The sequence below is a fragment of the Pezoporus flaviventris genome, unplaced genomic scaffold, assembly GCF_033815535.1.
Source record: "Pezoporus flaviventris isolate CSIRO_AGI_PZ_B2104156 unplaced genomic scaffold, CSIRO_AGI_Pfla_v1 ptg000031l, whole genome shotgun sequence".
NCBI classification, from domain to species: Eukaryota; Metazoa; Chordata; class Aves; order Psittaciformes; family Psittacidae; genus Pezoporus; species Pezoporus flaviventris.
In genome coordinates, this window is record NW_026892579.1 from 34,911,640 (window position 1) to 34,929,624 (window position 17,985).

At 39.5% G+C, this 17,985-nt stretch overlaps 1 protein-coding gene and 1 long non-coding RNA gene across 2 annotated transcripts in view; both read left to right on the forward strand.

Annotated features, from left to right (window-relative positions):
• The window catches only part of TDRP (testis development related protein), a 28,405-nt gene extending 14,471 nt beyond the window's left edge, over positions 1–13,934 (forward strand). Inside the window, exons 3-4 of the mRNA XM_061460717.1 lie at positions 8,370–8,473; positions 10,670–13,934. Of these exons, the coding sequence (XP_061316701.1) occupies positions 8,370–8,473; positions 10,670–11,015 (450 nt within the window). The 3' untranslated portion in view covers positions 11,016–13,934. The remainder of the gene's footprint in view (positions 1–8,369; positions 8,474–10,669) is intronic.
• Positions 13,935–16,616: 2,682 nt separating this feature from the next.
• LOC133272942 (uncharacterized) overlaps positions 16,617–17,985 on the forward strand; it is a 30,837-nt gene continuing 29,468 nt past the window's right edge. Inside the window, exon 1 of the long non-coding RNA XR_009744612.1 lies at positions 16,617–16,729. This is a non-coding gene — a long non-coding RNA (uncharacterized LOC133272942). The remainder of the gene's footprint in view (positions 16,730–17,985) is intronic.

Consider the following 17,985-nt stretch of genomic DNA (forward strand, 5'->3'; position numbering starts at 1 on the left):
AAGGAGGGAAGCCGTAGAATAAACAACTGTTTCTTCTCAATCAAGGTCAAGAGGAAAATCCATTCTTTTTGTTTACTTTTATACAGAAAATTCTGCAAGTGATTTGTGGAGGGCTGCTACCTTGCTGGAGGGTTTTGATTCACCAGTTGCCAGTCCTCTGTGAAAATACTTGTGAAGCTCTGCTAAAACTTGGCCAAAATATAAATTTCTGGAAATATCATTTCATACATGCTGAGTAGTGACTTTCTAGGGATTAGCTGCTTAAATGCACAATGGCATTAACCATGCTGATTCTCACTGCAGGTATACAGCAAGAATCCCCTGTAATTTCTCTTTTTGGTTGCTAAGACTGTTATGTGGCTTGTTCTAGCCTACAGAGAATGACTTCTGTGCTCCAGAGCCCTCCTGGCCAGGCAGTTGGGAAGTAAGAAAGTCTAGCAGGAATATATTGAAAATACTGGTACCCACGCATAAAGCAGTACCATTTTAGAGTCAGTAAAATTCAAACTTGAATCTCTTGCTTTGAAATGTAGACAGCTTGTCGTGTACCTGTAACATGGTGTCCCAAATCTTTGCTGTTATTCTTTGACTTGATTGACTTCTGTGGGTTTTTTTGTTTTCCCCATAATACGGTGTTTGTGTATATTAACCACATCCACCTGATGGACAGATTTAACTGTTTTCAGTTAAATTTACATCTAGTCTTCCTCTTTAGTTTATGTTCATCTGTATCTACATGCTTTTTTGTGCAACGTACTTTTAAAATTTGCTTTTAGGACTGATCTGCTTTAGTTTATTAGTTAGTTTTAGTTATTTATTTAGTTAGTATTCCTTGTTCATTGCATTTTAGCCTAATTTTCCATGAACCTTCTTGCCCCCAGTAGGGATAATAATGAACTATGTACCTTTGACAGTAAAATTACCTGAAAAGTCTTCTTGGTGATGCTTTGCTGTTTGCCAGTAGACTCTTTGACTTTCCTTGCCTGTTTGCCTAGTATAGGAAGCTAAATGTCATGTAAAATATTAGAATTTGTTGATATGGTGAAATATGGTACATCTAAAGTAATTTTTTGGTAATAAAACCTTTCAATTCTGTAGTAGACCTCCAATTTAAGAGGAGCTGTCCCTTTCTGGGGCAGTTTATAAAGTAAAATATATATATATGTATATAAAGTAAAATGTCAGTAGACATTTTGTTCCCTGTTTTAGCTAAAGAAAGAAAAACTGTAGTCAACATATGTAATTTATGTACTGTTGATTCACTTTAATACGGGTAAAAAATGCAGAAAAATCTTACTATAAAGCTTGAGCTTACAGAGTGAAACTTTTAGGGGAAGCCTTACTGTATGTACTAAGACGTATATGGAAGAAAGTGAACAGATGGCTGCAACTTCCAAAGGGTGCTTGAGCTGACACAGTAGTTGCTGCTATGAAAAGGTACTATTGCCTCTCACTTCCACATTCTTTGGTGACTGATTCTGACATCTTTTATGAGCTGATTCTTATCACAAACACAAAAGAATCTAAAAATGAATGTATTAAATTTTTGCTGGCTTAGTGAATTAGACTTTATTTTCACATCATCACAGGAGTACAAAACAGTAGGGTAAGGAAGGCAGTATTAATGTGAGCAGGTGAGGGACTGCCTTTTTCAGCAGCAAAACCAGATCTGTCACCTCGTGAGACTTCTCTCTGGGAATCTGCCTGACAGATGGGCGCAAATACTGAAGCACTGGCAAAGAAGAGGGATGGGTAGCGAGGGGGAGAAACAGCAGACTAGGGATACAGACTGCATCCTTTACATGGTGTTCTAGAAGTGACTACTTGTACTCCTAGTGTCAGAAGATACGCTAATTAAATGGCAGCTTTCTCATAGTGGAGAAAGAGTAATTCATAAACTGGAATTTCCTCTACTGAATGGGAAGAATCTGTGCTCTAGGCTTGAGCTTTTTAGGTGTCTGTTGGTGCAGATGGTGATGATGGTTTTACAGTAGTTTGTGAGTTGATGGGTTTCACTTCTACTGATCCTTCTAGGTGACTGCACATGGCGTTGTGCAGCATGGATTTTCACAATCTGAAATGGAAGGTATGGGAGAAACTTTATTAATGGCTATTCTGATGGGCATACTGTATGGTCTTGCAGTCAAACTGGTATGAGACCAGTGTGCAATCCTATGTCACAGAATACTGAAATGGCATCTTGAGAAGTTTCTGCTTTGTTTCTCATTGGCATTTTGGAAAAATCGTAGACTGCAGCATTCAACCTGGTCCTCTAAATGTTTTGACTTTCTAACATCTAGTCCTTCTTAATAGTGCTCTTTTCTTGAGTGCAAATTGAGATAGAAGAAATATCAAACATCAGAAAAAATGTTTTCACCATAAGGGTAGTGAAGCCCTGGAACAGGTTGGCCAGAGAGGTTGTGGATTCTCCAGCTGTGGAGATACTCAAAACCTGGCTGTATGTGATCCTTGGCAATCTGCTCAAGCTGACCCTGCTTTGGGCAGTATGGTCTCCAGAGGTCCTTCCAGCTGTAAAGACTCTATGGGTCTGTGAACTTTGGATGTTGAATTATTTCTTTTTCCACTGCCATGTGGAAAAACTTTAAAGGTTTGAGGATACAAGCTAGTCAGTTATGTATATAAACTTTTGAAAATTTAGGAGTAGTACTTTTGTGTAAACAGTTCCATCATAAAAATGAAATACAGAACTTTTGCAAGTAGCTTGATGCTTTACACCATACCAGTACTGTATTTTCACGCTTTGCATAACTTTCCATTCTCTTTACATAAAATAAACCTCTGGTATGGTGAGGAGTCAGTTTACCAAAACATCATCTCTTCTTTACTTACTGACCTTTCTTAGACATCCGTTTCAAGTAAGCTAATTGGTCTGGGATCTGGGTGTTTCTCCATGTGGTCTGTAAGAATGTAAGAAATCCTCTGAATCAAGACACTGGCCCATCTGCTCTGTCAGTCTGTCCTTGGCTGTGGCAGTGGGAGATGCTGCTCAAGGAAGAGCACAGCTTGGCTAGTCTCTAGGTCCTCTTTCCCAACATCAAGAATCATTGTTTTGAGATACTGGAGGGTGCATCCCTCTAAATAGAGGGTATCCATTTAAGGATCTGCTGTCTGAATTCACTTAATCCCTTTTCTGTGATGATTCCCAGCAGTTTCTGACTATGCAGCTGCTGCATGTCAAAATGATGGTTTTAGAGAATGGTGACTTGAAGATCTCATTCCTGACCTGTACCTCCCAGCAGATACGTTTGTAGCTGTTCCAGCTGCATTGGTGATGATTGTGCTTATCAGAAGGTTAAAAGTCTTTAAGGGACACTGAAAAGAGATATAGAAATGCAGCAGACTGTTCTGAGGGATTATTATTATTTTTTTTTTTCTTTTTGTAGCACATGACAAAGTTGTGTGACAGCTGTAGTCACAAAGATTGTTGCCGCAAACAGTAGTTAGAAAAAAGCTTATGGAAGTGCGAAATAAGTATTTGACCTCCTTTTTTGTTAAGGTTTATATTCTTAAGTATTGTACCACTGGGAAGACTACCAAGAGTGAGCTGTTCTCTCCTTTTCAGTTGAGTGAAAAGATGCTTCAGAAGAGCCATGCTGGTGTAATAGGCAGAGGTCCTGGTTTTACTCTTGCACTTAAAGGGTTTCTTTCAGACTAGTGCATTTAATATGCAATAGGCTTTGTGCAATGAGCTTTATCAGATATTAGCAAAATATGGTCTGCTTAGACATTGATGCTCTTATGTAGGTGAACCTGGCAGTGCTTGCTTTGGAAACCCCAAATAAATACACAGGGGAAGTATTTTTTAAAGGTTTAGTATACATTTCCACTAAGGACTAGTAGAGAGAAGAATATATCAGTTAGAATCTGCTACGTAGTTATTACCCTTGTATATACCTACCAAATGCCATGGATCCATCGTGGGCCTACTTACTTATGGAAATATTGAAGGAATGGTACAATAGGAATATACATACTGATTTACATCCAGGGGGAAAGAGTACAGAGCTTGTAAATTTTATCTGGAGACCTGCACATACTATCTGCCTGATGATGAATAGAACGTCTCTAATAATTGTTCTTAAAGATATCTGTTAGTCAGCATCAGGCTAAATGAAATTAGATTTTCCCCATTTTCAAGAAGGGGAATTACAGACCAGTCAGTCTCACCTCTGTGCCTGGCAAAATCTTGGAGCAGATTCTCCTGGAAGGCATGCTAAGGCATATGAAAAACAACAAGGTGCTTGGTGACAGCCAGCATGGGTTCACTAAGGGGAAATCCTGCCTGACCAATGTGGTGGCCTTCTATGATGGGGCTACAGAACAGATGGACAGGGGTAGAGCAGTTGATGTCATCTACCTGGACTTGTGCAAAGCGTTTGACACTGTCCCACATGACATCCTTGTCTCTAAATTGGAGCGACATCAATTTGATGGATGGACCACTTGGTGGATGGCCACACACAAATGGATGGATGGAACTGGCTGGATGGCCACACACAAAGAGTTGTCGTTAATGGCTCAGTGTCCGGCTGGAGACCAGTAACGAGTGGCGTCCCTCAGGGATCAGTGTTGGGACCGGTCTTGTTCAACATCTTTGTCACTGACATGGACAGTGGGATTGAGTGCGCCCTCAGCAAGTTTGCCAATGACACCAAGCTGTGTGGTTCGGTTGATACGCTGGAGGGAAGGAATGCCATCCAGAGGGACCTTGACACGCTTGTGAGGTGGGCTGATGCCAGCCTCATGAAGTTTAACCATGCCAAGTGCAAGGTCCTACACCTGGGTCAGAGCAATCCCAGGCACAGCTACAGGTTGGGCAGAGAAGAGATTCAGAGCAGCCCTGAGAAGAAAGATGTGGGGGTGTTGGTCAATGAAAAAATGAACATGGGTCAGCTTTGGTGTGTGCTTGCAGCCCAAAAACCAACCGTATCCTGGGCTGCATCAAGAGGAGCGTGACCAGCAGGTCAAAGGAGGTGATCCTGCCCCTCTACTCTGCTCTTGTGAGACCTCACCTGGAATATTGTGTGCAGTTCTGGTGTCCTCAACATAAAAAGGACATGGAACTGTTGGAACAAGTCCAGAGGAGGGCCACAAGGATGATCAGGGGGCTGGAGCACCTCCTGTATGAAGATAGATAGGCTGAGAAAGTTGGGGCTGTTCAGCCTGGAGAAAGAGAAGGCTGAGTGGAGACCTCCTAGCAGCCTTTCAGTATCTGAAGGGTGCCTATAGGGATGCTGGGGAGGGACTCTTCATTAGGGACTGTAGTGATAGGACAAGGGGTTACGGGTTAAAAGTTAAACAGGGGAAGTTTAGATTGGATATAAGGAAGAAGCCCTTTACTGTGAGGGTGGTGAGGTACTGGAATGGATTGCCCAGGGAGGTTGTGAATGCTCCATCCCTGGTGGTGTTCAAGGCCAGGTTGGACGAAGCCTCGGGTGGCATGGTTTAGTATCAGGTGTCCCTGCCCATGGCAGGGGCTTGGAACTAGATGATCTTAAGGTCCTTTCCAACCCTAACTATTCTATGATTCTATGATTAAAAATAGCTGAAGTTAAAAATATGGAAAGCTTGTGGCAAGATATTGATATGATTTTATTCGAGATGGTTTTGGTGGCATTTGTTTGTTTTTCTGGCTGGAGGATTGCTTGGGTGTCCGAAACACTGCAGCAAAGGTTGGAGTTGTATCAGTGAAGTATGCATGAGGTTCTAGATTAAAGGGAAGTGTATGGGTAGGTGTCTTCTTTTTTTACACTGAGTCTTTTTCTGCCTTAAGTGTATGTATGAATGCTTCTCTCCAAATAGTCTTACATTAATGCTGTTCTGTAAAGGCACATATAATTTAAAATAAACTAGTTCTCTGTAGTAAGTTGCTGTCTGAAAAACAGTAACAAGGTGTTTATTTGTTGTTGGGGGCCTTTTTGTTTGTTTGTTTGTTTTTGTTGCTGGCTATTTGTTTTGGTTTTGTTTTAACCTGCAGACTTATTATGTGTCAGTGGCTTGATGAAACATCATTAGTGAAGAGAGACATGCATAGGTATAAATTAGATCACTGATGTATATTTGGACCTTTTTCCAGTTTAAAGACCTAAAGGATTTAAGCAGTAAGAATTATGTGCTGCTTCTAACTGTGGGTTTGCCTGCGGTAGCAAATGTTCCTTCCCAAAAGGCCTGAAATAGTAGAGTTTGAGTAGGAGAACAGAAGATGAAGTGTTTTTTAACAGATGAAAAGCGAAGTTCTTTCTAGAGTTTCTTCTTTTTTCCCCCCTTTCTTTCTTTCTTTAAACAGATGACTTCAGCAGGTAACTTCTTGGACATTCTTCCTGTTTTTGAAAGTTTGTTGTAGATGAAGTGCCTTGTAGTGAAATGAAGCCAAATCGGAGTTACAGATCCTCATGTTAAACTTGTTACAGAATTTAACCAAACAACAAAACCAGATAATGGCATTAGGCCTTGATTGAGGGTTTAGACCATTATTTACACCACAGAAGCATTAAATATTGAGTACTGCCTGGAGGGGCTGGTAGCTTAAGCGCAAGAATTTTGTATAGCAAGGTATCACCAGCAGCTTGTGTGGTTCTGTTCTATACCATTGACAGTACCAGTCTTCTGTGAGAAGGGTATGGTGAATCTGCCACAGGGACACCAAGTTGAAGTTCACTGCTTACATATTTTTAACTTAATCAAAAATAAACATTAAATTAAATGTAAGGGTTTGTTTATTATAATCTGCACTCACTTTATTCTCACAGTGAAAAAAATATATATAGAAACTGTTGCTTTTCTTGTGAAGCCACGAGGAATGCTGTGGGTTATGGTAAGATTAGGCATGAGTTTAGGAGGAGGTGAGCAGAGCAGTTAAGAGAGTTGTGGTTGTGGTGAACCTAGCTCTCGTGTACCTAGTCTGTCCGTATCCCATGAACAAGAGCTGGAAATTATTCTTAGCTTGCTCAGCCTTCCATCGTCAGAGTTCTCCAGAGCTTTGCCCAAAGATGGATACTTGTTTGTATCTAACCAAAGTGAAACTGAGTCTGTGTCAGACCTTCCTCCTAATCCTAAAAAGGACCTGCTATGCCTCCTGAGTCAGATCAGCTGAGGTGGTTCAGAGATGTGAGTAGGAAAGGTGGGTGAGAAGTTCTCCTGTTTCACTATGTCCTGTACCTTCACAAGAGATGGAAATACTCCATGACTAATGTGCGATAACAGGGGTGCTGGTTTACTCCTGTGGTAGAGATCGTGGGTTTCTGAAGAGTTGAAGGGTTAGCAGTAACACTATATTCCTGTCGGGTGTTTGTGCTCAATTTGCAGGTGATGTTTCACACGTTTGTGTGGCTGTACCATTTATAAACTGTAATCAATTAAAATGTAAATGTCAAATTGATACTAATGTGCACCAATAAGTTCTTCAAAAAGAATGAAGCATAATAATAGGTGATGAATGAGCCTTCACTCATGTTGGCAACTACAATTTTGTTTTGATTGTTTATTATACATCATAAGATATTGTTGCATTTTTTAATGTAATCAAGTACTACTGACAGACTGTCATGCTGCCATTCTTACTAGACCCTGCTTGATAGAACAGCAACTTTCATATTCATGTGTTCAGCATGCATGTATGCATGCATTTCTATTAGAGTCCCTAAGTGTGCTGTGAGAATGAAAACCCCAATACCTTTTCTTTCCACTTTGGGAAGAGCAAATCAAACCTCTAACAAAATTGAAAAGGTAATTTATGCTATATTTTTAATGGTTGCGGTAAATTTAGAGAACACACTGTAGCGCACCAGTGCCACGTGTTACATGTCACTGGTGAGCCAGTGCTCTTGCGGTTTTTGCTTGCAAGGCCAGAAGATGTAGTTTTGGTGAGTTGAAAATAGGAGTGTTGAGTGAAAAGCAGGCTAAATCTTAAAAGTTTCATAATTCAGTCCTGTCTGTTGTGGCCCTTTCTAGCAGTGTTTCATCTGTTTAGCGCAGCTCCTTAGCCTGTTTCCTAAGCTGTCTAGGTTCACTTCTTGGAGTCATATACTAAAATGGAGCCAGCAGCTTGTGCCTGCAGAATAGCATCCAGGAGCCCAGCTGTCCTCACCAACATCACTTGCCAGCCTCTGCAAACCAGCAAGGTTTTATACTCTATGCTCAGCAGGAAATAGCTCTTGCTGCAGTTAACTCAGCCTGTTCTTTGGCCAACTTCTGCAAGCTGTGTAGAGCCACTGTGCTCCTAGCAGCATAGCCCAGCAGAGGCAGGGCCACTGCTGCCTGTCAGCCACCTAGAGTCAGCAAGGATAGCCCTACTCTGTGCTTGTAACTCTGTAATTCACATTCATGAGGATGTTTACTTCTCGGTGTAGGTTCAAGGTGCAAGTTTCCGGGGTTGGAAGGAAGTGACATCTATGTTCAATAAAGATGATGAACAGCAATTGCTAGCAGGATGCAAGTCTCCAAAATCCAAAGGGTGAGTAAAAACAATTGGTCTTTCTGCTATTAAAATACAGAAACTGGAATAGGAAATAGCTGTGCAAAATAGTTAAGATAGACACTGAGAACAAGTAGTGTTCAACTCCTGGAAGTTAAATCGCAGAGCAGGATTTATGTGCATTTCAAAATTGCGTGTCTGTTAAGCTTACAATGAGTCAGGCATGCTGTATTAGGAAAGGATGGTTTTTAAGTCTATCAGGAAGAAAAGGGAATTTAGCTGCATAATAATCTTTTACTGTAGAAAAGGAGTAAAAGTTTGAGTAAGGGGACCATAACCTCCCCATTTCTTTTTAAGGATTAATTCTGGTGAGTTTACAAATCCCTTTTTTTACATGCTTTACTTCTTATTTTGAGGTCTTGCCTACACCTAAAAAGCTTAAGTGGAGTAGCTATATACCAGGATGTGCACTTGTTCACTGTTGAAACTGAGGTGTTTACTTGAAACGGTTCTGCTACAGCACAGACCTCTTCCCAAGACAGAATGTTTTGCTGTTACAAGTGTAGGTAGGCTTTACCTACATGTGCTACCTAATTACCTTGGTTACAAACAGGAAAAAAATGTGACACTTATCAGTATTCCTGTTCCAGCCAAATATTAGCTTTGATAAGACTTGCTGTAATATATTTTGTTTCCAGTTTACTTTGAAATCTAGGTGTTTCAGAGTGCAAGTAGATATGTATAAACAAATTAGAATGTAAATACATACGTTTCCATTTTCATTTGAACCTGTTCAATAAAACTTCCCAGAAGTTCCCAGCTACTTTGCCTGTACAATGCTATGAGTGTTACAAAGATGCTAGGTTGCTTTAAGGGTCTTTTGCAATTGATGCTGTATGTAAGAATCAACCCAATGAATAGAGTGGAAGTATGAAAACAGAGGTACCAAAATGTGGAAAGCTGTTTTAGCATTACTATGAAAACTGCCTGTATTTTAAGGTTGGGGGTATTTTCCTGTAACTATATACCAGGATTTTTCTTTTAAAGAAAAATACAACTTTTCATGTGTGCTACTCACGATATGAGAAAAGCATTCAGAGTCTTGCTGGCTTTAGCAAGATGGAAATTCTGAATAATCCTACATTCAAAATTCAGCAAAGGAGAAGTAATTTTAAAGGTATTGGTTCAGTTGCTTCTATTTAAATATGATAGCATCAAGCTTTAATGGATAAAGCTCTTTTAATAGAAATATTTTAAATACTTCAGTGATGATTTATTTGTGGCTGAGGCATTTATCAGCAGATGATGCTTTCAGTTTGCTGTTTAGCTCATTGAACCCTGAAGGTCGTGTGTTTCACCACTGGTATTCACCCTTTCCCTGTGGTCCATTATTTGATTACCTACACAACCCAGCATATCAACTTATGGGCAAGCATTTTACCTTCTGTATTTTAAATACTCCATGCTGCAGATATGAAATAATTCAGACTGAAGGTTCCTAATGGGATAAGAAATAATTCAGATTGAAGGTTATTAATGGGATAAGAAATGTAATAATATAAGTAGCCTTTCAAATGTCTCTTTGAGAGAAAAATTGCAACAAAGATTGTTTTTTCTTGGTTTTGGGAGGAGAATTTTGGGAGTTCTTACCAGAAATACAAAACAGCTGTTTTCAAAATACAGTGCAAATCGTTATGAAAAAAATGTTGATATCTTTAAAGTCTTAATACTGTGTACATCAGTTATTTTAGGGTATAAGGTTGAACTGGCAAGGTGATAACAGGTGTATGAAACTAAGAAACACAGTGAGTGATTGTTAAAGCTGGTGGTAGACAAAACATTTTCGTATTCCTTCTACGGTCCTATCTCTGGGTTTGTTTTGGGGTTGTTTTTTTTTTTGTTAAAGTCCTAAATTGTTTTAATGCATGCTAAAATGCTTCATACATTTCCAGGGGCAGTTCTTTGCAATTCACCCTGTGGTGGTGGGGAATAAGCTCTTTTATAATAGGAAACAGCCATACTCAGGCGATTTATGATTTATCATTGTAAGATTCTACTGTGTTTAGGCTTGCATGAAGTTTTCCCTGAAGCTGACAGTAATGAATGTGCTGTCATAAGCTGTGTGATTAGCATTCCTTACTGTAAAACATAATAAATCAATCAAATGTTTATTAAGAACTATTACATGCATTGTTAAATGAAGGCATTAATCACCTCATCATTGTTACTTTCTAGAACAAACCTAAAGTTAAAGGAAGAGATGAAGTCTGAAAAGAAGCCAGGTTTTTGGGACAGTTTGGTGATAAAGCAGAATGTCCCATCTAGGAAACCGGATGAGATTGAGGGATGGGAACCACCGCAGATTACCGCTGCTGACTCTACCAGTGATGCAGCAACTGCTTTAAGTGACTATACAGCCTGGTCAGGCTGGGAAGATGAAACCAAAGGCTCCACAAAATACACCAACCTGGCCAGCTCAGGAAACAGTTCTAGGTGGAGTATCAAATCAGCTGGCAAGCTGGTTAGTATTAGACGTCAAAGCAAAGGTAACCTTACAGACAATTGGGAAGAACTAGAATGATACTGATAGTATGAAATACTTTATTGATAAGAAGAGAAGAGTTCCATGATTTACTTGTATGTTTAAACCAAAATCAAATCTGCTCAATATTGCACCTTTATACAGTACTTTATTTTACTCAGATTGTTACAAATTTTTGCTCACCTGATAGTAAATTTTCTTAATACATTGTTAAATAGCTATGTTTTCCACACTGAAGAAAAGTAGAGAATCTATTTTGTGCCTATATTTCACATTCAGACTGCAGTATGTTAGATTGTTGGTTTTACCAAAAAAAAACATAAATGTTATTCCTTAGTGAATGTATACACTGGTTGTAAATTTGACTGCCTTATGTAGGAGCTTCTACTGGCTTGAGGTCTTGGGGTTTTTCTGGTGTTTGAGGGCCACTCAAAATTTTAGTTTTGATGCTGTCCATTTTTAACTAAGAATACTGATCTGTCACTTGCAGGGGGAATGCTTATACTTAAGACTGTATGGTAGACTGTTTTGCAAATCTTCAGCCTCAGCATATGCTTCAGCTTGTGCACACGAGATGCTCAACTGTCACAATGTGCTATACTGTGTATTAAATGGGAAAATACTATTCTAATGTTACTCCTTCCATCACAGGATCTTCACCAATAGTCAGGTCAAATGGGGTCTTCCAGAGATTTGTTCTGGTGTTTTTGTTTTGATATTGAACGTTGTTTGACAAAGCTAAGCTGCTTAGCTTTTAAGATGCATGTTATGCCAAAAATGATTGAAAATTTGGAAAGCAGCAGTGAGTAGAGTATAAGAAGATCTCAATATTCAGTATCTGTAGTCCTGAATCTAGGGATAAGTTGCTTCTTATGGAGGGCTTATGTTTTCGTTTTTACTGTAGCTGGTCCTTGTGCTACAAACAACTTTCTGGCTTTGTACTGTGCTGTTCCTTCCTGCCCTGCCCCTTAAGCAGTGATTGAATTATACTCTGGTGTTTTCAGGGTAACTGAGTAACTGAGCCATTACTACTATGTGCATGCACACAACTTCCGAAGCATTGTTATAAAGCTCTGTCTTGTTAGCTACTGATACTTTTTTTTTCTTTTTTTTTTTTTTTTTGGTAAAAGAAGGAGAAGTGTTAAACTTGAGGTTTGAAATGTATATAAGAATACTAAAAGTGCCTCTTTCTAGCATATTGTCTCTCATTAGCAGTGAGGCTGATGCCAGATCCAAAGTTGGTTTCCTTTTTGTTTATATCCTATATAAATACTACTTTAACATTTATGAAAAAGAATTAAACCAAAAGTTTCATAAGAAATTATCAGCAGGCCTTTTCTCTCCTGATTGTTAAGCTGGTGTAACAGAACTGAAGACTTGTTGACTGCCTAGCAACAGGGCCAGTACGGTTGGAAGATCAGGTTAGCATTTCAGAGAAAATCAGCATTTTTCAGGAAAGCCTATACCTTTATATAATGGATGTCTTGTTACATGTGTTTTTGCAAGAAGCTTACACTGATGAAAAGGGGTGCATGCAATTTTCTTCTGAGCTTGTCCCTTGTTTCTGTTTCTGACACATTACTCCTTTCTTAGCTCTCTTTCTCCTCTCTCTTCAAATTCATGTCTAATTTTCCACCTTGCAGTTCCTGCATAGCTATTTTTTTTTTTTTTTTTTTGAGATTTCTGTTGAGATGTGCCTGGAGGGAAACAGTAGCAAAATATTTGTTATTTTTTCTGATATTAATAGGATGTTAAAAAACATTGTTCTTAAGTTTATGTAAAGGAGCATCAGTGTTCTGTGCTGCAAAACAGGATCTTGTAAGTGGCAAATATATTTCTAAAATTGGCATTATGTATTAGAAAAAATACTAATAGAGGAGAAAGGGGTAGCATTTATCTTGCATCATTTAGTCTGTGAGTAAACTCTGTAGTTGCCATTGGCAAGTACATATGCTGAGGTTAATTATAGGAAGGAATTAGTATTCTTGGGTAAAGTATGCTGCATTTTATAGTTTATGGAATACCCTCTAAGGCATAAGTTAGTATTTAGTTTGGTTCTTGGTGCTGACGTAAAAGAACAGGGAAAAAATCTGCTAACAGCCCTCAATATTTTGCTTTCAAATATGGGCTGAGAACTTTAATTTCCCTCCTGAAGAAACTATTTATACTGTGACCAGTAAAGGTTTTGCCTTGCACATTATACTGTTAAGTGCCTGTTTCTCACCTTGATGATGTGTTTGATGCACAGCAACATTTTTCAGTTTATTTTTAAATTGATATGATAAAAAATATGATCACAAAGCTGAAGTCTGTTATAAAACAAAATTGCATCCAAGTGGGAAACTGAGATATGTAAAATTAGTTTAGCTCCTAGTGCTGAACATTTTCGTGTGCTTTTTAAGTGAGATTTCCTCAGAAATAACCATTCTAAGGGTGAACGTTATAAAATTTAATATAATTTATTGTTATGCTTTAATAATGTATTTGTCTGTTGAGAACTCACGGGTGTGAGCTTTCCTTCTCTTATGTTTATAAACATGTCTGAATTTTCAGAATGGGGTCTGCTTTCTTTTACCTTCTTTAGATGCTTAACTTCTTATACATTTATGGGTTTACGCTGTACTCAGCTCTGTTGTGGATTAAAAGTGTAGAATATGTCCCTTAATATTTGTTTTGAAACTGCATTTCAATCTTTGTGAAATGGTTTAGAAGAAGGTAGCATTAAGACTGTATGATAAGATTGCACAAAATAAAATACAGTTTATATTGCTTTCTTGTAGCCAGTCTGCATGATTGTTGGCGTGGTTTTAACGGGAATTAAAAGCTTTGTGTGGCTGTAACTAGTCACTTCATTTAACTCTAAGCAAGGTTCTTTCTGAGTATTTTTATTTATTAGCATCATTTGCAAAAAGAAAAGTAGTATTTTCCATATGAATAAAGGCTTAGTTTGAACTGAAATGACTTATTCTTTGATAATTTTTTTTGTCCTCTTTTATTTGTCATATGAATCTGTTTCCATCTGCATAGCTGTTACTTGCATCATTGTAGAATACCGCCAAGGAAGTAATAGCTATGTTTGTCCAAATCACGCTGTCTCAGAAGCTGCAGCATCCTAGACTTAAAGCATCACACACTGCTTTCACAATGGGAAGAATTCATTGGTTTTGACAAACTGCAAATATTTTGTTTAACTGGTATTTATTGGTTTAAACTTTACTCTTACTTTTGTTTCATTTATTGGCTGTTATGAAAGCTTGGGCAGAGCAGCATTCCTTCCCTAAATTTCACCAGCTACATGTAAACTGGAAGACCTGGAATGCTCTTGCATATGTGGGCCCCATAACGAGGTGAGACCTGCACATCCTGGACTGTGACAAAAGTGAAATGCAGCCCTGTTACCAGTCAAGTGCTATAGACAAAAGCGTATTGTCCACTTCTTGCTCTTCCACTCTGGTCTGCTGGCTTTCTTGTTGTCTAAATAAGCAGGGAACATTTAGGCGAAATGTTCCTTACCAGAGTGTGCGAACTGTGTCCCTGGAAGTGTTCAAGGCCAGGTTGGACAGGGCTTTGATCAAACTGGTCTAGTGGAAGGTGTTCCAACCCATGGCAGGCGGTTGAAACTGGATGAGCTTTAAGGTCCCTTCCAGCCCAAACCAGTCTGATTCTTACTGGTTTTTACTTTTTTCCCCTAGAATGCTTGATAGTTGGGAAATGAAACCAGCACTATGAAGTAGAAAAATAATGTCCTAAAAGGCTTAAGTTGCTGGTGGTAGTTTGCAAAGGTGTGTATCATTAGATGTCTGTCTATGTCTCTCAATTTCTTGTAGCATGACTGCTCTGCACCATGCAACACAGGAAATCAGACAGCAAGGCAAAGAATACAGTTTAGAAACTGAGAGAGTTGCATTTATTGTTAAGTGCAACCAGCATAATAGCAGGAAAAGATGCTGCTTCTATAGTTTCAAAATAATGAGTATGAAAACAATCAGAAAACAGGGGTGTAAATAATAGAAAATGACATGAAATATGTAACAGTAAACAAAAGGAGAAGATGGTTTTTCAGATGATATTTACTAAATCTTAGCACTAGTACTGAATAAAGGAATGCCTGCTCTGTACTTGGGAAGGAAATCTTCCTTCTCTGTCTAGTATTTACTGAAAGATGCAACAAAGCAACTATAATCTTTTCAAGTCCATAATAATCTGGTAAAAGCCTGGCTGGCACTTCAATTTTTATGCTTTTGAGACCCAGATTACACTACTGAAAGCTTAATAACATTTTGAACTGTGAGTTTGCTATTGGAAAAGAAAAAGCATTACTCACTGCAGAGAAAAATACCTAGCTGTATTTTGTAAGACAAGTTTGTCCACTACTGAAACTAATCAGTGATGTTTTGCTTTTTAGTTGCTCTAACCCCTTGTACTGAGAAGACTGAATAGTTGAGTTTAAAGAATTTTTCTGAGAATTGGCTGGTTTAATTATTTGAGGTATGTAGTAAACCAGCTCTGATTTAGTCTTCTGGTCTATCTTAGCTTTTATCTCTGTCCTTGAAACAGAATCATAGAATGTTTTGGGTTGGAAAGGACCTGATCATCTAGTTTCAAGCCCCCTGCCATGGGATGCCTTCCACCAGACCAGGTTGCTCAAAGCTCCATTCAAACTGGCCTTGAACACTGCCAGGGATGAGACATCTACAGCTTCCTTAGGCACCCCATTCCAGTGCCTCACCACCCTCACAGTAGAGAACTTCTTCCTTACATCTAACCTGAACTTCCCCTAACTTTGAACCCGTTACCCCTTGTCCTATCACTACAGTCTCTAATAAGGAGTCGCTCCCCAGCATCCCTGTAGTCCCCCTTCAGATACTGGAAGGCTGCTCTGAGGTCTCCACGCAGCCCTCTCCACGCTAAACAGCCTCAACTTTCTCAGCCCGTCTTCATAGGGGAGGTGCTCCAGTCCCCTGATCCTCGTCGTGGCCCTTCTCTGGACTTGCTCCACCAGTTCCATATCAAACCCCCAAATGCTGTTGTCTTTGACAACTTGTTTGTCCAGAAGCCTTACGATTCTCCACAAGATCACACTGCAAAATGCTTCTGGTATTGGAGTGGCAGAGAAAACATCGGTGTGTCTGTGCTGGAGAAAGGAAGAGGGAGACTCATGCATCTAGAATCTAAATACTGTACTTGGTATGTTACTATTTTTTTGCTGCTAAAGCATTCTTAGTGCAAAATAGTTAATATAATTACTCCTTGCTTTGGCTTTTGTACTTGTCCCCTGTTAGCTTTTTCTGGGTCACATAGGCAAACATCCTCTCCGATGTACATAGAGACCTAATCTTTGCTGTTCCTCTCGTGATGGACACCTACTCTGAAGCAGACTTTCCTTCAGTTTAATGCCTGCAAACACTTTATCTTTTGAACATTTGACAGGACAAACAAAGGAAAACAAAGTCAAGCATCATTTCCCATTAGGAAGTAAACCATTGTTCGGTAGGATGGAGCACAAGGTTCCCAGAGTCATACTACACATACAGGAATGCTGCACACAGGGAGGGTTATGTTGAAAACTAGGGATTTAATGAAATATACTTGCTTTTCTTTCTTGTTTTCTAAACTCACCTGTCTCCTGAAGCATCTGCCCCTGTCTGCATGGCATGGCTGTTGCTGTGTGTTGAACCAAGTGCTGTGGTCGAGGTGGACAGCCTGTTAGCAGCTTCAGCCACGGTGGAAGATCTGGGCTCCTGACCTGTGTGGTGAGACCCAGCTGCACTGGGGATGGGGGGGAGGTTTCCAAGAGATGTGAAGGATCAGATGGATATTCTGGCATAAAGGAATGAAGCACAGTATAAAGAAAAGTTAAGGAGTCCAGAACATCTGAGAGTGCTGGGGGGGACACGACGGGGGACACCGGTGGAATTACTGTTAATATCTACTATTAGGCTGGAGGTTTAGCGTTTTAGAGAATCAGAACTAACACACAGCTAGTCCTCTTTCTTAGTGTTTTTTCTTGGTTATCCTATTCAAGAACAGGATTTTTGGTTATGATGAGCAACTGGAAAGAATGTCCCCTGTGCACAGGGACAAAATGAAGGATTTGGATGCCTTTAACCTTGATGCTCTGTAATTCACAGCAAGCACTTCTCCAGATCCATTCTTGTTAATATGCCTATAAATTAAACTTAATTGATCAAAAATTTAGCAGGTAAGTGTGGGTGATAGAAGACTGTGCCTTTAAACATAGGATTAGTAGGTCAGCTTGCAGCAAGAACTTAAGCGATGGTGGGATTAAACTATTGAAGTTATACCTGAACTAAACAGCTCCAAACAGTATCCTGCTTCTTCAAAGACTGTACTCTCAGCCACCTCCTCTTCTCTGCTCTCTCACACATTCCTGAGATCTCAGAGAGCCTTCCCCATCCTTCCTTGAAATCCCTGATAATTCCCCATTAGTGTCAGGACATTATTTTTCCCCTTAGGGGAGGAATTACATGCTAGGGGTTGATTTTGTTTGTCTGTTTTATTACCTCTAAACCTGTAAATCTGGAAATTTAAGCATCACTTAGAAGTTGCCAATTTTGGAATGAGTGAGACCTGCCCCAGTATTCCTCTTTTGAACACTCAGAAGCTGTGCCAAAGGGGCCTTGCAGACTTAGTCTCAGAATATATGTGTGAGCCTATTACAGCTAATACTGTAATTTGCCAACCATTTCCAAATATTTGATACTGTTTTCCATATGTAATGGTGGTATCTTTTTAATGAATTGGCAACCTTAGCTGAAGAGTAATAGTTACTCATGCCCAACATATGGAAGGGGAAAAATTCTCTTTATCAGGACCACTTACTGGGAAAAGGGGAGGTAGGGCTGTAATCCCCTCTCCTAGAGGGGCATATGCTGGAGTACTTGCACATGGTCACTATGCTGCGACACAGCTGGGCAGGTGCTGCCTGCAGTGGGCTGTGATGCTCTGACCCTTTGCTTCTCTTAGGTGAGTACCTGAACATCAAATA